General features: G+C 47.3%; 1 protein-coding gene across 1 annotated transcript; it reads left to right on the top strand.

Annotated features, from left to right (window-relative positions):
• Nucleotides 1–425: 425 nt before the first annotated feature.
• Nucleotides 426–16,530, top strand: gnat2 (guanine nucleotide binding protein (G protein), alpha transducing activity polypeptide 2). Its single transcript, XM_088640549.1, has 9 exons — nucleotides 426–812; nucleotides 7,785–7,827; nucleotides 9,208–9,349; nucleotides 9,821–9,978; nucleotides 11,067–11,195; nucleotides 12,598–12,727; nucleotides 14,024–14,177; nucleotides 14,724–14,931; nucleotides 15,734–16,530. Exons 1-8 carry the CDS (start codon nucleotides 695–697, stop codon nucleotides 14,912–14,914), a joined length of 1,065 nt encoding a protein of 354 aa, XP_088496675.1. The 5' UTR covers nucleotides 426–694; the 3' UTR covers nucleotides 14,915–14,931; nucleotides 15,734–16,530.
• Nucleotides 16,531–18,893: the final 2,363 nt, after the last annotated feature.

The following is an 18,893-nucleotide window of genomic DNA, read 5'->3' as shown; positions in this document are numbered from 1 at the left end:
CCAGTAAAGAGTATTTCACTGAATTGCAGCCTTTTCAATTCCAGACTTGTGAATGAGGGAAGCTCATGAGAACCAGGTGGTGTATTCCTGTGTTTTGATCATGTTTGAAAGGCAAAAAAAGCAAATGATTAACAATGTCCAGTATAGAGGCACTGTGTTTACAGCCTCCTGAAACAGACACTTCAAGTGGTAACTCTCTGTCAAACAGGGGGGCCAGAGCATGCCACTATTTGGACAAAACTCCGGAATTTAAATCAATTCGGCCAGAAAACCTTTCAGTGAACGTACATCTACTCTTTTCACCCTTCTCTGTCCTTGGGCCGAGCTAATTGGATTTCCCAGTTTGCACAGGAAGATCAACCTCCCCCCTCCCTCCCCAACACCACCACAATCCACCACTAAGAAATTGGGTTAAGTGAGGAGAATTAGGGTGGAGAGCAGAGCAGCGCAGGCAGAGAGGAGAGGTCTCTGGGCAGGAGCTCAGCAGTCTGCGAGTGGCCACCTGCCTGCCTGGATCTCCGCGCTCCTCCGTCTCCTCCTGCTTCTCCCGCTCCGGCTGTCGGAACCCCTCACCCAGCTCAGCCTAACCCAGGACCACCTTGCCACCTGTCGCTCCTGCCGGGCGCAGCGCACTGCCTTCAAGATTTCCTTCCTTTCGGATCTGGAGCTGGAGGAGGGAGGAGACGAGCTGGACATGGGGAGTGGAGCAAGCGCAGAGGACAAGGAGCTGGCCAAGAGGTCCAAGGAGCTGGAGAAGAAGCTGCAGGAGGACGCGGACAAGGAGTCCAAGACCGTGAAGCTGCTGCTGCTGGGTAAGTGACTCGGGGTTCTCACCACCCCTAAAGCTCCTTCACCCAGCGTCAAACCGCTGTTCCCTGGCGTGGGCTGGGTCAGACCGGTCTTGGCACAGTTGAGGAAGAGCCCACCAGGGTCCAGGTCAGTGTGGTCCACACACACAGGCAGCCCTTCGCTGCTATGGCAACAGGCTGTTTGTTCAAGAGTCACAAAAGGTCTTCACATGAAGAACTGCAGGCAAGGACAGCACAACGTGTAGTGTTAGCCACCCATTGCGGACATGTGCGTTATAGCTGGGCAAGCAGGAGGCTTAACATGGCCAGCTTACACAGAACTCAGCTGGTAGAACTGGCAACCAGTAGCCACCAGTGCTGCTGGGCATTCTCCAGCATGGTCTAACACTGCCAGGCTAGGCTGACTCGCAGGGGCTTTGAATTGTGTCTCCTACAGTAGGCAGGCTGTACATATTAACACAAACCTAAAAGAATCCATCATGCAGGCAGATAAACAGAGAAGCTCTTTTAATCTCTTTTGGTCATGAACAAGTTAGTCTTGATGGTTGTTTTGTTTCAGGCACTTCTTAGAAGCTTTAGTTTGGGGGCCATGTCGTGGTGTTAAGCACCTGCAAAGTTAAAGGGGTGAGGAAAACCCACTTAGGACAGTGCCCACCCTTCAGGAAGTGTTGTCTACAGGAAGTGGACAGAATCTCCGGGGACATGTTTGAGCTGGTGTTTGGTGGACCTTGCTGTGGACTGGGCCTGTGTGTTTGCAGGCAGCTGTCTCACTTATCACCAGCTTGCTCTAGTAAGCACTTAGCCAGGTGAGTCTGGGCTGAGAGGAGTTAATGTGTCACATATTCAATCTCTCCACACTCAGCACTTGCTGTGGCTCCTGCTCTTCTACAAGAGCTCTCTGAGGAATAGATTTATGTCAACACAGCAGGACTACAGACCGGAACGGGAACCCAGCCAAAAATGGCTTCCACAGCGCTACGTTCAGGTGCAAGGAAACAGCCAGCAGGCTTGCAGAGGTTTTTGACAACATTGTGTGAGACCCGAAATGAAGACATGCCTTCATTGCAAAGAGGTTCAAACTCTGGGACCACATCCTACGAAGGAGTAGGAAATGGAGCGAGCCCGCAGAGCAGGCCTGCTGGAGATGAGGTCTAGCAAAGAAGTGCGACAGGCTGAGCTGGCAGGTCGTGGGGGACGAGCGGGGTGCTGGTGAGGCTATAGCGCTCACTGTGGGGGACAGTTACAGCTTCATCGTTTACTTTCAGCTGTTTTAGGGGTTACCATATCCCAAAGTCCACCCTCCTGGAAATGGAAAGTCAGACTGGTTTGGGAATAGTGTACTACATTACTGGCTGAATGGATTAAATGCCCCCCCCACCACACCCCTCATGAAGCTCGGTGCTGCTCCTCCTCACACCCTTGAGTACAAAGGGGAGCTAAAAAGCCAAGCAAGTCGCCTGGGGCAGCAGGCGGATTCCTCTCTCGCCAGGGATCTCCTGACCACAGGCCTGCCTGCCCCTCCTCAAACACTCATGCTGATTGGGCTCTCTTAGCAAAAAGGGAACGAAGAGAGACACGAAGGCCTGAACCCCCACAGTCTTATCACTCCACAACACGCGCGAGCAGACCAGGCTGGGAGGAGGACAGCGAGCTCCACGCTGGTTAACAGGACAGCACACGGCTGTCTCACCCCCTGACCTCACCATTCCCAGCTGACCTCCTCCCAGCCTGGGGGCTTTACCCCCCTGAAGCAAAAGACTAGCAGAGCACATGAGTATTTCCCTACTGTATTTCCCAAGTATTTTTAGGGAAAACCTGTTGTTACTGTAGGTACAGCTATGCACACAGGATACAAGTTCTTCACCAATGAGACAAAGATTCAAATTTGAAAGCGTTCCAGAAATTTCAATTCACTCACTGGAGCTACAGTGGGGAAACAGGCTCGCCCTCAATCCACCAGCTGAACACGCCTGCCCTGTTCCTGGTTCTGATCCCAGCCCGTTATCCACTGGCTGAGCGCAGCCTGGGCTACTGGCACTTTGAAACAGCTCTTAGCTCTTTCCTTTGCACTCGTGTCTCGCATGTTACACCATTCTGAACGACCTCTGCCTTTATTTGCTAATAGAACACTAATCCTAATGAGCTCTGCGTGTGGAGAGCAGCTGCTTGGAGAGCTCACGTTTCAGTGCTGCTCGGGGTTTGTTGGCGGGGGTTGTTCGGGGCCTCAACATTGTGACTCGTGTCCTGAAGTGTACTGTCCTTTGTTTTCCCTTCCATTTGGCCCGAGGGAGCAGCACAGCCCACAGTGGGGCCGGCTGGTGAGCGCTGAGCTGTAGGAGGCGCTGTGCAATCCAAAAGACTGAAAGGGGGAAAAGTCTTTGTGACAGGTCTATTTTCAGCACGTGGAGTTCCGCTTGAGTGAAGCTCAGCAATAAATAAGTAAATAAAACCAGAACGAAGCCAATGGGAAAACCCTGCACACACAGAAATGCCAATGTGAGCACTGAGAGAGAGAGGAAGAAAGGCAGGGGGCGAGACTGGAGGAGAGAGAAAGAAAGGGAAGAGAGAAAGAGAAAAAGGAATGAGAGAAGACAGCGAAGAGAAGAGAGGGGAGAGCCTGGCTTGCTGCTCTAGGGTCAGAAAGACCCTCCCTGATCTGATGGGCGGATTTGGCCGGCTTTCGCCAAGGCTCACAGTAACCCCATTATCCGCTCTTCCTGTCAGGTTTACTCACGCTAATCATCTTCCGTCTGACTTAACCCAGGATTATCCGATGCTCCTCCAGGTGCACGTGGTACCGCGCCTGACTGCTCCCTGGCCGGCAGGTCTGACCTGAGCTGAAGTCAGCGCAGTCCCCACCCCTGCAGGGCGTCTCGTACACATGACTCCTCCCATGGAACAGTGCTTCCCTTTGAGCTTCAGATTCTGCCATATAACAAAATACTATTCACCAAACACAGGCCAGCAAAGGGCTGTGGGAATAATGACCAAAAGCTGGGAGGGAAATGCATCATGGGCCTGAGAGTCTGAAGGCTCTGCAGCACTGAAATAAGTTCCTCTTCCTCACACAAATCAGCCAGGAGAAGCAAAAGCCTTTTAGGGTTTTTCCAGCTAAATGGAAACTGAAAAATAGATATTCAGCAGATACTAGAGGAGTTATCATGCTCCTTTCATAGGAACAGGTAAATGTTTATTCCATGCTGGAAGGAAAAGAAAAAAGACAATGTTTCAGCTCTGGCGCCTTCGTTAGGTGCCTCAGGTGAAGGACCTGACTGCATCACCCACTGCGTCCTGTGCTCCCAACTCTCACTCAATATCATGTTAATACATGCTATGCCAGGTAAAAACCTGAGCAACAGACAGAAAATGCCCGCATCTATGCAACAGAAAGTCCCATAAAGACTTGCCCTCAACATTCAGCAATGAATGTCACAAAATAATGTACCAAGTTCACCGGTTCACCCGTGGGCATTTGTAAGATGGGTTTGGCAGTTTGGTGTATGCTGGGTACAGAGTCACAGCCTAAAAATGAACCTTGTCATGCTGGCCAGCTAGACTGCAACAAATATTGACTCATGAGTTCAGCCAAAGACAGTGCTCAAGTCAATACTGCAGTTTCACAGACTGGGGGCAGCTTCCTGCTGGTCAGGACCCCAGTGTCCTGCACTCTCATCACCTGTGGCTGCAAGATTGTCTTGTTTGCATCTTCCTTGCAAACAACTGACAAGAATTCCCATTTGATGAAATTCCAAACAGGCTCTGCGTATACTGTGCATTACCACACACACCACGGACGATGGTAAGTGCAATTGGCGAACACATTTAGCCATGCCCCTTGGACCTCACACCTATACCACCTACCTCATTATGATTTCTTATTTATTGCACATTTCCAGTCATTATTTACATGTCTGCATTGTTTACATACAGACTGTTTACTTTTACATTGTCTACTGTTTGCTTGTATATTGTCTTGATGCACTGTCTGCACTTTGTGTTTTTACACTTGTTTTAACAATCGAGAGACTTTCTGTAAGTAAGACTTCCATTGTACCAGTACATGTACCGGTTACATATGGCAATAAAGTTCAAGTTCAAGTTCATTAAAGACGACACTCAAAAAAAAAAAAGTCTTATTTGTCTTAAACAAGGCCCTTTCGAATTTGCAGCCGTGTGGTTACTAAACAGTCAGTGAACCTCTCGCCACCCAGATCTCTTTTCTTTGGCGAATGGGTGAAGCTGCAGACTTTAGAGCCTGGCACTGAAATACTCTGGAAATCCTGACAGCATGCTCTTAAACACACTGCAAGCTTCATCCGGCTTTTTTAAAGGAGGCCCTGAGGATGGGAGCTGGGTGTAGGAACCTCCAGCCTCCTTGCTCCCTCTGGGATGCACCCCCGGGCAGTTCAACCCCCCTGGAGTGGAAGAGCTCTGGACCACAGCAAAGGGCAGGAAGCCACCAGTTTAAAAACAGGCCGTAGCGACATTGTTTCATTTCACAGCAGAAGAAAAGAGTGCTCAGAACGTGACGCTAATGCCCCTGGAAATCACACCGGCTGGGGCTTTCACACTTTCCAGGCTATCTGCATGCAAAAGCTGGAGTATCCAGGGAAGATCCATTCATCCTTAACCGCAACCCTCTGTCCAATACATCAGAGACATTCTAGAACACCAGTCTGCAGTTGTTCTAAAAAACAGTGCAGGCTTCTGCCAAGCTCTGCTTAGGCTATAATATAACCTCCGTAAGAGAACATGAGGCTCGGCTCAAGACCAGGAAAAGAATGAGCCAAGATCAAAACGGAAGCCTGCTCCCGCTTATTAAAAACAAATGCTATAGAGTTGTTCACTTTGGATCAATTGCCACAAGAGGGCACCATTTTCCCACTAGCGTTTCCCATGAGCATTTTCTGAACAGCATAAAATCGAGTCACAAGGCTCCAAAGCATTTAGTCAAAATCTTTCCTTTCATTGGCTGTGCCACATCCATGCCTTTCGGGTTAATGACATGTGTTTTACCATATCTTCACAGTTGTTTATCACAAGCCTTGCGAGATGCACTGAGATTCCACAAACTATTCTGAAAATACGTGTATAAACTCGTCCTCCAAAGAGGAAAAGTTTGTTCAGAGTGGATTTTACTTCACAAGTATCTCTTGTGACAGACTCAGAGCAGAGCTTTCAGTGCCAGATGACTACAGCTTGTCCTCTAGTAATAATTCAGCAACAGTGCAGACCCTTAAGGTTAGATGTCTTTACTGGGACTAAAGTATATTAGAAACTTTCCCAGTAACACCCCAACACAGACAGCTCTGCTCCCTGAATGAACAAAGCCAGATAACGTTTCCCCCTCAAATTTAAAAGGACCATGGAGTTGTGAGGACTTAGGACTGGCCTCCCTTTTTTCCAGAATCGCTCAGGTTAGCAGCTGTGTTGGCAAGCAAGCAATCCGGCATCACTGTGAAGCACAGGAATCATTATTCTCTATTTCAGTGCCTTCGCAGAGGTGGTGCTTTGGGTCTAGATGATAAAAAGCAGCTCATTCTGACGCTATAGCAGCCTTCATTTCAGGTCATTTGGATGCTGAGGGATCATTAAAACTGAGCTTCTGTCTTCCTTAATATGTTTTCAGATCCTGTACGTGGGTGTCTAGGCTAACACAGGAAACACAGATATTAAAACTGTACTAATTTCCTCAGGGGTGTACTCACTGAAGCACGTCAATCTCATGGTTTAAGAACAGAATAATCCCGATCATTATCGACAGTGGCACGTTCAAATCCCACCAGCTCGCGTGTCTGCTTCACAACTGAGCAGCAAATGAAAGCTAAAAAAAAAAGTCCTTCAAAACATGCCCTGCTGGAGGACCAAGTTGCAGACTTTGCAAAAAGTTTAAGAAACTGAGAGCTTCTAGGTTGAAAACCAAGCTTGAACAGACAGCGCTGGTGTTCCCTCACAGCCTGGGGTTCTCGTTTGAAAAGGGGGTGACTACATGAATACAGCTTGGGGGCGACCCTGAGGTCGCTCAGATGAAGGCGTCCAGTCCAGAAGGGTCACAGTCGGTCAAGATCACACAAGAACATTTAACCCTCGCTCTGCCCGAACAACAAACAGCAATACTACACATAGAGGAAGGTGGCTGAGAGCTGGTTGCATCCCCTTTCAAGCAAAGATTTGATCTCGTGAGTCAGTATCTCCAAGACTGTCAAAAAGGAGAAAAAATAAGAAGTTTGCATTGTTTCTTTTAAGCTGCAAAATCAGGACTTCACTCTTCCGGCTATTAGTTACCTACAGGTACTGTCCGCAGGACTGAAGGAACAGTGACTGCAATGACCATGTGCCCCAGCTAAAACCGGAGGTCACTGGTATTCAAAACAGGAACTGGCCTTCACAATGCTCCTTGCTGAGGTCAGAGGTCACTGCTTCTCTCCCGGAGAGCAGAAACCTTCATGAGGGTGACAATCCTGTACATCATATCAATTTACCTTCATACAAAACAGCATTACAGACGGACATAACTTAACTATGCAGTGACCTCCTCTGGATGGACCTTTCTTACAGCTGTCAGTACTCTGAAGTGCCATTTTTCCTGGACTCTGGATATTTCTGAGCCCGTAATCCGTAAGGCAGGCCTGCGCTGCACAGCACCGGGGCTGGTGGCCACCAGCAACATCACCGCTCAGCCGATTAGCCAACAGGGATAAGCCGCTCCTCCCCAGGGGATAAGGAGCTTAGCGGAAGCAGCGCTTTGCACGTCTTCTACCAGAACATTCCGGGTGTCCAGAAAGGCAACGACTATCCTGTCATACTGGTGCTCTGGGAGTCCCAGGACGGTACCGAGCTGTGAACTAGACCTCTGAAAGGCTTCAAGGGTTTTGTTACTATGTGAAGCCAACGAAATCTAATGGAGTCAGGTGTCCCTAATGTTAACAATCAGGAATACGTGACAAGTGACTTTCCTGTTTTTTTGTCTTGCAGGGGCAGGAGAGTCCGGGAAGAGCACGATCGTCAAGCAGATGAAGTTAGTATTTGCACTCAGAACCTGACTCGCACTGGTGCCATCCCCCGAGTGCCTCATTGCAGCTCCAATGACCAGTGTGCAGAAACAAGAGACCACATTGAGGAACGAACTGTCAAGCTTTAAACACAGGAAAAACCCATATAGCCTTAATGCTAGATTGTCCATGTGCAAAAGCCCCTCAGCTCAGTTGCGCCCAAGAGGGTCTGGCTCCCCCTGACCCCCGTCATCTGCAGGATCAGGAGCACAGGCATCCAGATAAATTATGCCTGCTTGCAACTAGAAGACAGATTTCCACTGGTGCATTTGCAGTAAAATCACAATTTCACAAACGTCTGACATGTTTCCTGATCACAGGGAAGTGACACGCCAAGCCTGTCTGACACTCCAGCCTCCTCAAACACAAGCATAGGCATCAGAATTGACCACAAGGCTGAATTCTCCCTCCTCTTCCCACTGGCGCGGTTTTATTTATTGTGACCAAAGTAGAAAGGGCCTAAAAGGCTTCCCACACAGACTGGCAGGAGTGCCAGTGCCCACAGCCAGCAGTGCTGACAGATGTGGGCGCATGGGGGGGGGTATTTTGGGGAAATTAGCTGGAGGAGTGGCTGGGAACAGTATCTGTGAGCATATCCGATAAGACCCTGAAAAATTACAGCAGCTGGGCAGCCACTCCAACAAACCCCAGCTCCTTTAAGAGTGGCTAAAAAGAAAACTAAACCTTCCTCTTGTTTGAAACACTTTTTATTTTCTTTAAAAAAAGAGAAGAAAAAGAGGAAACCTGAAAAAATTAAAATCAATTAGCAAGACTTAGTGAAACTCCAGTCAGATTTATATACTGTACTGTCGCTCTGAGCAATCTGAAGTAACACGAATGCGCCACTAGGTGGCATATTTAAGAAAGAGCAGCATTGAGCAGTGCTGAGAAAGCGAATGGCACAATGCATCCCGAGACGATTTAGAGAGTGAATTACCTTCTCCAGGACTGGAAAAAAACCCTGGTTTCCCAGATGTGGAGATGAAGACTCAAATTTGTTTTTTCTTTTCATCCCTTATCCATCCTGTCACCAGAAAGCCATTTGTCCTGGTTAGTGTTGCAGTGAGCTAGTCCTTCAAGCCCTGGGGCACGAGATGGGACAGAGCACACACTTGTTCTCCTTCCTTGAAAGGGACTCCAGATCATCTCTCCAAAATCACTGACAGACATTACAGAGTGTCAGAATTTATGTCTGAAACCAGGAACCAGATCGAGTAGCATGTTTCAAGCACAAACTGATCAGCACAGCCAACAAAGCCAAGAGTTGCAGACCCCTGGATGATGGATGAATGTGCTGGGGCTCAACTCATTCTGTAACCTTTTGTTTTGCTCTTGTAATCTCTCAGGATTATCCATCAAGATGGCTACTCAGAACAGGAGTGTCTGGAGTTCAGAGCCATCATCTACGGCAATATCCTGCAGTCCATCGTGGCCATCATCAGGGCCATGAGCACCCTGGGGATTGACTACGGCGAGCCCAGCAAAGCGGTCAGTACAGCCCGGCTTCCCATTCCTCAGCCTGTCGCTGCTCCCTGCAGCCCACAAGCAGGAAAAGCCCTGGATGGGACCCACTCTCCAGGTCCCTCATGGTGCTGCCATGGGACCTGTGGCATTGCTGGTGGCCCCGGGTTCATTTAAGTGCACACAACCAGACAAACCCTTAACTTTGTCCAAAGGAAAGTTGGCCTTGTGTGCTACCAAACACTAAAAAATCAAGGAACGCTCCAACCCCTTTGTGCCAGTTTAGTCACAAATACAAGAGACCCAACAGGTGTTTAGATTGCAAGTGTTTTAGACATTTGGCCCAGAATCACTTTTCTGACTTTGGCCACGTAGGAAACAACTCACAAAACCCTTCCATAGTGAAAATGGCTAATCTAAAAAAAACAACTTGAAGGGCTTACGTAACCATGACAACCTATAATGTGGGAGTCACGGCTCTCCGCTATTCTTCTCCAGGAAGACGGGCAGAAGCTTTTCAACCTGGCAGACTCCATCGAGGAAGGCACCATGCCAGCAGAGCTGGTGACCGTCATCAAGAAGCTATGGAAAGATTCAGGGGTGCAGGCCTGCTTCGAGAGGGCAGCCGAATACCAGCTCAACGACTCTGCTGCCTAGTGAGTGGGGCTGGGGAGAGCTCACCTGTACACCCCTTCACACACACAGCAGGGAAGGGCACAGCTCCTCACCTGTACACCCCTCACACACACACACAGCAGGGAAGGGTACAGCTCCTCAGCTGTACACCCCTCACACACACAGCAGGGAAGGGTACAGCTCCTCACCTGTACACCCCTCACACACACACACAGCAGGGAAGGGTACAGCTCCTCACCTGTACACCCCTCACACACACACACAGCAGGGAAGGGTACAGATCCTCACCTGTACACCCCTCACACACACACACAGCAGGGAAGGGTACAGCTCCTCACCTGTACACCCCTCACACACACACACAGCAGGGAAGGGTACAGCTCCTCACCTGTACACCCCTCACACACACACACAGCAGAGTAGGGTACAGCTCCTCACCTGTACACCCCTCACACACACACACACAGCAGAGTAGGGTACAGCTCCTCAGCTGTACACCCCTCACACACACACAGCAGGGAAGGGTACACCTCTCACACACACACAGCAGAGTAGGGTACAGCTCCTCAGCTGTACACCCCTCACACACACACAGCAGGGAAGGGTACACCTCTCACACACACACAGCAGGGAAGGGTACAGCTCCTCACCTGTACACACCTTCACACTCTTAGGGAAAAAACTACCAATCTAAATTAAAAAGAAAACAGCTCAGTACCCTTTCAAAACGTCTTATCAGGGAAAATGTATATTTTGCTCTATCTGAATTCTCCTGTGGATTTTATCAGTAAGAGGAAATAGGCACCAGTGAGAGTGAGGGAGGGAAGTGGTCATGGCCAGATGACATTTGAGGACATACATAAAAAAAAAATGCTGACTAATTTTAAACAAGAAATGCATGAGAAACAAGTTCCACTATTCAATGCAAAGTTGTGTCTCCTGTTCACTAACCCTGTCTCTGGAGGAGCAGCAGGCTTCTTCTATTACTGTAGCCTGAGTGCTACGCACTGTAAATACTAGATTACCTATAACAAAGTCACAGTGCAGCTAGAAAGAGCAGTAGCAGAGGAAACAGGCCGAGGACTGTAAAGCACCCTCTGTCTCGCAGCTACCTCAACGAGCTTGACAGAATCACGGCCCCCAACTACCTGCCCAATGAGCAGGACGTGCTGCGGTCGCGAGTCAAGACCACGGGCATCATCGAGGAGCAGTTCTCCTTCAAGGACGTGCACTTCAGGTGAGCTCTGACCCTTCAAGGGCTGCTGCTGGAGGGCACGGCACTGCGCAGTGCGTCACACTGCAGATACAGACAGGCTGCTGGAGGGCACGGCACTGCGCAGTGCGTCACACTGCAGATACAGACAGGCTGCTGGAGGGCACGGCACTGCGCAGTGCGTCACACTGCAGATACAGACAGGCTGCTGGAGGGCACGGCACTGCGCAGTGCGTCACACTGCAGATACAGACAGGCTGCTGGAGGGCACCGCACTGCGCAGTGCGTCACACTGCAGATACAGACAGGCTGCTGGAGGGCACCGCACTGCACAGTGCGTCACACTGCAGATACAGACAGGCTGCTGGAGGGCACGGCACTTTGCAGTGCGTCACACTGCAGATACAGACAGGCTGCTGGAGGGCACCGCACTGCATCACACTGCAGATACAGACAGGCTGCTGGAGGGCACGGCACTGCGCAGTGCGTCACACTGCAGATACAGACAGGCTGCTGGAGGGCACGGCACTGCGCAGTGCGTCACACTGCAGATACAGACAGGCTTCTGGAGGGCAACGCACTGCACAGTGCGTCACACTGCAGATACAGACAGGCTGCTGGAGGGCACCGCACTGCACAGTGCGTCACACTGCAGATACAGACAGGCTGCTGGAGGGCACCGCACTGCACAGTGCGTCACACTGCAGATACAGACAGGCTGCTGGAGGGCACCGCACTGCACAGTGCGTCACACTGCAGATACAGACAGGCTGCTGGAGGGCACCGCACTGCGCAGTGCGTCACACTGCAGATACAGACAGGCTTCTGGAGGGCAACGCACTGCACAGTGCGTCACACTGCAGATACAGACCGGCTGCTGGAGGGCACGGCGCTGCGCAGTGCGTCACACTGCAGATACAGACAGGCTGCCGCTGGAGGGCACGGCACTGCGTCACACTGCAGATACAGAGAGGCTGCTGGAAGGCACCGCACTGCGCAGTGCGTCACACTGCAGATACAGACAGGCTGCTGCTGGAGAGCACGGCACTGCGCAGTGCGTCACACTGCAGATGAACATGGGATATTGCTGGAAGAGTGTGGGACTGCACAGCAAATTACACTGAGAATACATACAGTACCTTGATCCAAGACCAAAAGGCTAATAAACCCCACAGTCACCAGGGCAGTGGGCAGTGGTTCTGTTGTCAGAAATCTGAAATCAAAACTGGGTTGTGGGTTCAAATCCCAGGTGAAAAACTGCTGGTGTACCCTCCAGTAAGACACACATTTGTATTCAAGGGTGCAAATTAAGTCACTTTGGACAAAAGTATCAGCCAAGTGAATAAGCATAAGGGCTAGTCGGCCATTCCTCCTCTGACTTACAGTTCCATTGTTACAAGTCTTTGCAACTCCTCCCCTTTGGCAGAATGTTTGACGTGGGGGGTCAAAGGTCAGAACGCAAGAAATGGATCCATTGCTTCGAAGGCGTGACCTGCATCATCTTCTGCGGGGCCCTCAGTGCATATGACATGGTTCTGGTGGAAGACGATGAAGTGGTGAGTCTTACTGTGGGCGCTAACTCGCCTGCAGCGAACAGATCTGGGGAAACAGCCCATGTGGCAGATCAGCTCTATACAACCCTCGTCTGAAAATCACTTAAAACACACACACACACCACAAAGTAGTTAATGGGAGAATTCAAAGTTTCATTTCAATATGATACAGAGAACAGAAGCAAAAGAGGTTTTGCGCGATCTGAAATTCAGACCCTTAAAAGGTCAATTCTAAGTATTGAGCCTTTTCTTTAAAGCCTAAAGTCAAGATTAAGTTTTTAAATGCACCACAGTCAACATTTAATCAAAGTTGCTTGGGCAGAAATGAACCTGTCAAGCTGGGATACGCAAAACACACCTGCAGATGCAAGAAGAAATGCAGGCCAGAGTATTTGCCTGGACAGGGCTGAATTAGGATACGCAGGTCCTGCATGGTGGGCAGGCAAATTTGCTGTTCTCCAGTATCAGCTGTGGTCTCCTTATCAGGATGACATGGGGGTAGGAGCTCAAAAGACAGCATTGTTTAGCAGCTGATTTGCGTGGGTCTCACTATATGAAAGAAAGCTTTTGTTTGAATTTTTCACGGCGGATCGGGGGTGGGCTTGGGGGTTATCTTCTGCAAAGATCAGGCATTTGCTCTTTCTCCGTCAGGCTTTTCCTAAATAACCTGTGTGACTGTCCCTGCAGGCGATCTTAGCTCTCTAGTTTGCGAACATTTCTTCAATCCCAACCCTCTAGTCTCCTAACCTGATCCATTCACCTCAAATACAAAACACTGCCCAGTCAACCCAGTTCTGGAAACGGTTCTTAGCTGTTGGGTCCCACAATTATTTAACACCCACCATTCCACTGCTTTTGGTTCTGCCCAGCCAGTCTCACAAGTCTCGCCTCTCCCTTCACAGCCAGAGCTGGCCCGAGGAAGTCAGTTGCTCCTTCCCGTGTGTGATTGTTTGCGGAGCTCCAGGGCTGGCGAGTCCATTGCTGCTCTTTAAAACTGTCCATTCCACGTCTGGCCAAGGACCTGGTGCCTGTGCTGCTTGATCACTGATGTCAACTGTCCTCTAAATGATCAGTTTTGTTTCAATTTCTGATCTCACTACCTGGGTCTAAAAAACATCCCACTTTAAGGTATTTCTTCCAACGGTATGAAACAAGTCTGGAATTTTTTGCAAGCTTGGAAATGGGAATAGGAGTGATTGCATATAAGCCTGCTCCCTTATTTCTGTCTAAACGAGGAGTCGTGATCTCCCTAGCTTACTGGAATCTTGCCTCACCATCACTTCCGTGTTCCCCCTCCAGAACCGGATGCATGAGAGCCTCCACCTCTTCAACAGCATCTGCAACCACAAGTTCTTCGCTGCCACCTCCATCGTGCTCTTCCTCAACAAGAAAGACCTCTTCCTGGAGAAAGTCAAGAAGGTGCACCTGAGCATCTGCTTCCCAGATTACGATGGTCAGTTCCCCACCTGCCACAGGCCTGCATCCAGCAGCAGCCCTCAGCACCTGCTGGTCACCAACCACAACCCCAATACAAGATGGCAGCTTTTTTCTCAGGGTGTCTCTCAGGCTGCTACCCATTGGAGAGCCTGATACAGATACAGGGTCTGTAGCTTAACAAGGAGAACAGGGTCAAAACTGATTTAACCCATCTTCTAGCTTTCTTAATTATAACCTCTTCAATAAGTATACTTAATGCAGTTAATCCATCAAGGTGTTTAGCTCGATTAAGAACTCCCCGCCCATTACATGTGCTTGATGTTAATACTTGATACGAATTGCTTTCATCTCCAGAACATAGTTTGATATTTGGCAAATAATTGCACAGCAATCAGTAAACAGAGTGAAAAAGTTCAGGACACAAACTGGAAAAGAGTCTCTTGCAAACAAAGCAATGAGCTTAATTTAAAATTTTTCAATACCAACCGGTGATATTGAAAGCACTTGGTAAGAAGACACGGTCATTGTTTGTCTGTTAACACCCCTAAAAACCCACATACAGGGCCCAACACATTTGAGGATGCTGGCAATTACATCAAGAACCAGTTCCTGGATCTGAACATGAGAAAAGATGTCAAAGAAATCTACTCACACTTGACGTGCGCCACGGACACGCAGAACGTCAAATTTGTGTTCGACGCTGTCACAGACATCATCATCAAAGAAAACCTGAAAGACTGTGGTCTCTTCTAACCAGCCTGATAAAACAGGTATCTTCTCATAGCCATGAAAAACCTGCAGTGTCTGGAACTGATGTCAACTGTCCCAATTTAGGTGCTGAAAACCCACTTATATTCACCATCACATCCATTAAGCCTAACGCTGTCATATAAAACACATTGGACATTTTGTAGTTTAGGTAGTGATTAGTTAAGGCTAATATAGAAATACAATATCATCTAACAGTTTAGGACAGTAATATTCTGTTAAAGACATGATTAGAATATTACTCCTCTGTCTTTGATAAACCTGAAATTCATGTCCATCTAGGTGCCGATAACGTAGTCATACCTGCCAAGAATGAACACTAATACTATGTAATTTAAGTAGGGAGCTGTGTCAGCATGCGTAGGCTGCAAAGGAACAAGTACAGGTTTATTCCTTGCTGAAAAGAAGATAAGAAAACGTTTCGGCTGTGGAGCCTTTTTCGGTTGTCACACCTGAAGAAGGCTCCACAGCCAAATCAATGTTTTTCTTCTCCTTTCACCACTAATACTATGTACTATTTTTTAAGTCAAATTCTCATTAAAAAAAGCATCGTTTGTATCGTTTGTTCTCTATAAATATATTTCTTCGTTTTTTAGTCTCAGAGTTTAGAACGAGTTTTGGGCAAGATTCCGGCCCACTGTGACAAATATTGCAAAAACAAATGTGCTAGCATCAAAAATGTAAACTTAATACTTTTTCTGAAAGAACCTGGCTTTAGGCGAGCCATTAGAAAACAGTTTTTCTCCAAATGAAATGTTTTTTTTTTATTAAGAGGTTTGCATGATTTTCCCTTTTCTTCTGCAGAAAGCCCCCTTTCTTCTCTTTTCCTGCACCTGATCAGTCAACTCTTGCTTCACGAGGCGTCGCACCGTGTGAGGAACGCAGACAGCACAGGCCCTGCGGCAGCCTGACTGCAGAGCAGCCGTTTCCGTAGCACAGATTCAACTACAGATGACCCTTCCAGCCACCACAATTTCTCCATGGGGAACGCCCTAAAGGAAACGCCACACTCTGCAGCACAGCAAACTCCCTCTAATAATAACATAACCCCAAAAAATACAATGTTTCCAGTCTCCAGGGAACATACAGTAGCTGAAAAAAAATGGGCAAGGTAATTCTTATTAAAGAGTGGAAGATATCTGGCGTGGTCTTAAGAAATGTGCAAAGCTGATTTTACCCAATTAAAAACCTAAACTAACATCTATATTACATGAGGTTGAAAGAAATGCCATTTTATAGTAATCTTTTGCTGAATTTTTAATTAGTCTTTAGTGTCTTGGCTTCTATTTCTAAATGCAAAAAAGTCATATCACAGATAATCCAGCTTATTTGCCATTCCCAAAAAGAACCCCTAAACGGATTGCTTGCACCTTTACAATATTTAAATAAGCTTACATCAGCATGAAATATAGTCATGCATTTGCCCAGAAGCAAACACTAGAGAGGTATTTTGTAAATATTTTAAAAAGTAGAGCTGTAATCTTGACAAAAACATTCTAAATGTGAAATATTAGATCAGCATTTGGTTTTGTCCAACTCCAGTACAAATCCGTATCTGGATTGTAAACCATAGTGGCACACAATAAAGTATTCAAAATGCACACAGGTCTTTTTTTTGGACACCTTCCCAAACAACAGAAAAAGATATCTGCATTCCCATAAGAAGGCTCAGAACCGGCATGACTCCTCTCTCCTGGCATGAACAGTGACGCAGCTACCACCTGGGGATGCACAGAACTTTATGGACAGGAGCATCTCTGCAGAGGGCTAGAGCAGAGAAAAGGGTTAACAAGAACATTGTTGCACTTTAGCACACCTCCATAGGAGCACAGACAGGAAGTTTAAATCATATTGCTATTGTGCTATCACGTACTATTACAGTTCCCACAGGACTGTACAACAGATACCAGTAGTTGTACATCAGGGAACACCTGACAGGTTTTCTGCACTCTGGAAGTAACAAGCATGGGAAGGTTCCAAAACGGACCTCAAATTCCATTCATCAGCAGAAAAGAGACAAGCGTCAATTTACTGCAGAGTCCAAACAAGTGAAATCTGGTTCAGAGCATAATTTAAAATCAAGTTCAATCACACTCAAACTATTTCTCACCTAGACTTAAGAGTTTATTGTATTAGATGTAAACCAGGCCTGCAGGAGAGGGCATTTAAGAAACGTTTTTCCTGGATTTTATAGTCAGATTTTGTCCATAAGCACTAATTACAACAATGCTCACCCCTGGAACTACCAACCTGTCAGTTTCCTCAGTTCAGTTCTTAAGTGCAATATTTAATCTCAGCCCTCACGTCAAATCCTGTAATTAAAATATTTATTAGCATGTAAGCATGTAATTTGTACATCCACTCATCACCTACTCCTGAACTGCTGTTTAACTACCCTGCTGGAAAACAGCACTGTTCTGGGCGTTTTCAGCACAGTGACCAGTTCCAGATGAATGTGTAGTGTTGTCAGATCAAACCACCTACACACTTAAAAACCTGGCTCATGAAATGATAGCATTATACAACTTACGTTCTCTTGACATTTCCCAGGCAATTAAAACACCAGTTTCTCCATGATTTGCAGTAGCTAAAGGGGCAGGACTAAACATGTCCTCAATACAAGAACAGCAATATCAATTGCAAAACCTAGACTTCAGGATAAAAATTCCCCACTTTCCAATCGTCTCACAAATCTAATTTCCTCATTACCACACCTTCAGTGTTAATGCCAATTCCGGCTTCGGACAAGCTCCTACAAGGCACACAAGGAAAGTTGGCAAAACCTTCCCTAGAAAGTGAAGTAAAAAAACACAAACCAAAAGAAAAAAAACTCATAGAAAAACACATTCCACTCTACATTTGTTTTACTCCCCACACTAAGATACTATTATTTAAATGGAATAGGAGACTGATTTACTGCAAAGATACCCCTCTAGCACAGCCATGACATCACAATCTGGCAAGCTGTATCAGCAAACTGCCTCTTAATTCAGAATCTCAGGGGGTGACAGCACCCCCAACCACAAAGACTCCAATTAATCGGACCGAGCATTTTTATTCAAAATATTGTTTCAAAAATGACAGGAAGTACCAACTCAAAAGGGAAACCAAAGGCTATACACGGCCTAGTACTTTGTTCACCTTGTAAAAGACCCAAGTAAAGAGTAGGTTTGATCATCTTATTCACATTTCCAACACTGTCCCAGAGGACATGTCATGTTCATCATTTGGCACGTGCCGGCTTTGGGTCACCTGTTGAGAGCTCAGGACTTCCGCTGGGAGGGCAGTCTTCCTGGAGCTATCAAGAAAGCCTTACACATGCCTGGAGAAATTACTCATCTTGCAAGAAAAGCAACTTCCTGTTTCAATGAAAGCAATTGCTTCACGTCTCTCAACCACATTATGACAACAAACAAAATAGTAATGCCACTTAATTCCACATGTAAACTCAGGATGCAAGAAACAAAATGTTTCTTGTGTAAAAATAAAACTGTACATCAGTAATAAGCACAAGAATTACTACTACCAGAAATGGAGACAAACAAGAACATGACTGTGAAATGCTGTGGATGGTATCAAGTATAACTCCTTGCCGGTACTCCTCAATCCATGTTCAGATGAGACGTGCCACTTAGAAAGGACTGAAACTCTGAATGGAAATCAAGACCCACGAAGACATGACCAATTAAGTAAGGCTGTATATGGCTATAAATGGAATGTGTACCAAGGGACTCTGTGGGACCAGGAGTGAAAATGCTGATGTAAAACCAATCAGTACAGTTATTAAATGACTTAACATTTCCCCCCCCCATCAGAAAAAAAATAACATTACCCTGGATTGCTTACACCAGCCACTGAATTATTCTGAGAACAACCCAAACTTTTCAACCCAACATTAAAACTGCAGGTTAAAGTCTTTTGTAGAGGTGGGATGATGCCACATCACATTTAAAAAAAAAACATC

Source organism: Lepisosteus platostomus, chromosome 7 (genome assembly GCF_059453375.1).
Source record: "Lepisosteus platostomus isolate fLepPlt1 chromosome 7, fLepPlt1.hap1, whole genome shotgun sequence".
NCBI classification, from domain to species: Eukaryota; Metazoa; Chordata; class Actinopteri; order Semionotiformes; family Lepisosteidae; genus Lepisosteus; species Lepisosteus platostomus.
The sequence above is the reverse complement of the archived record's forward strand: the minus strand, read 5'-3'. Positions and strand labels throughout refer to the sequence as shown.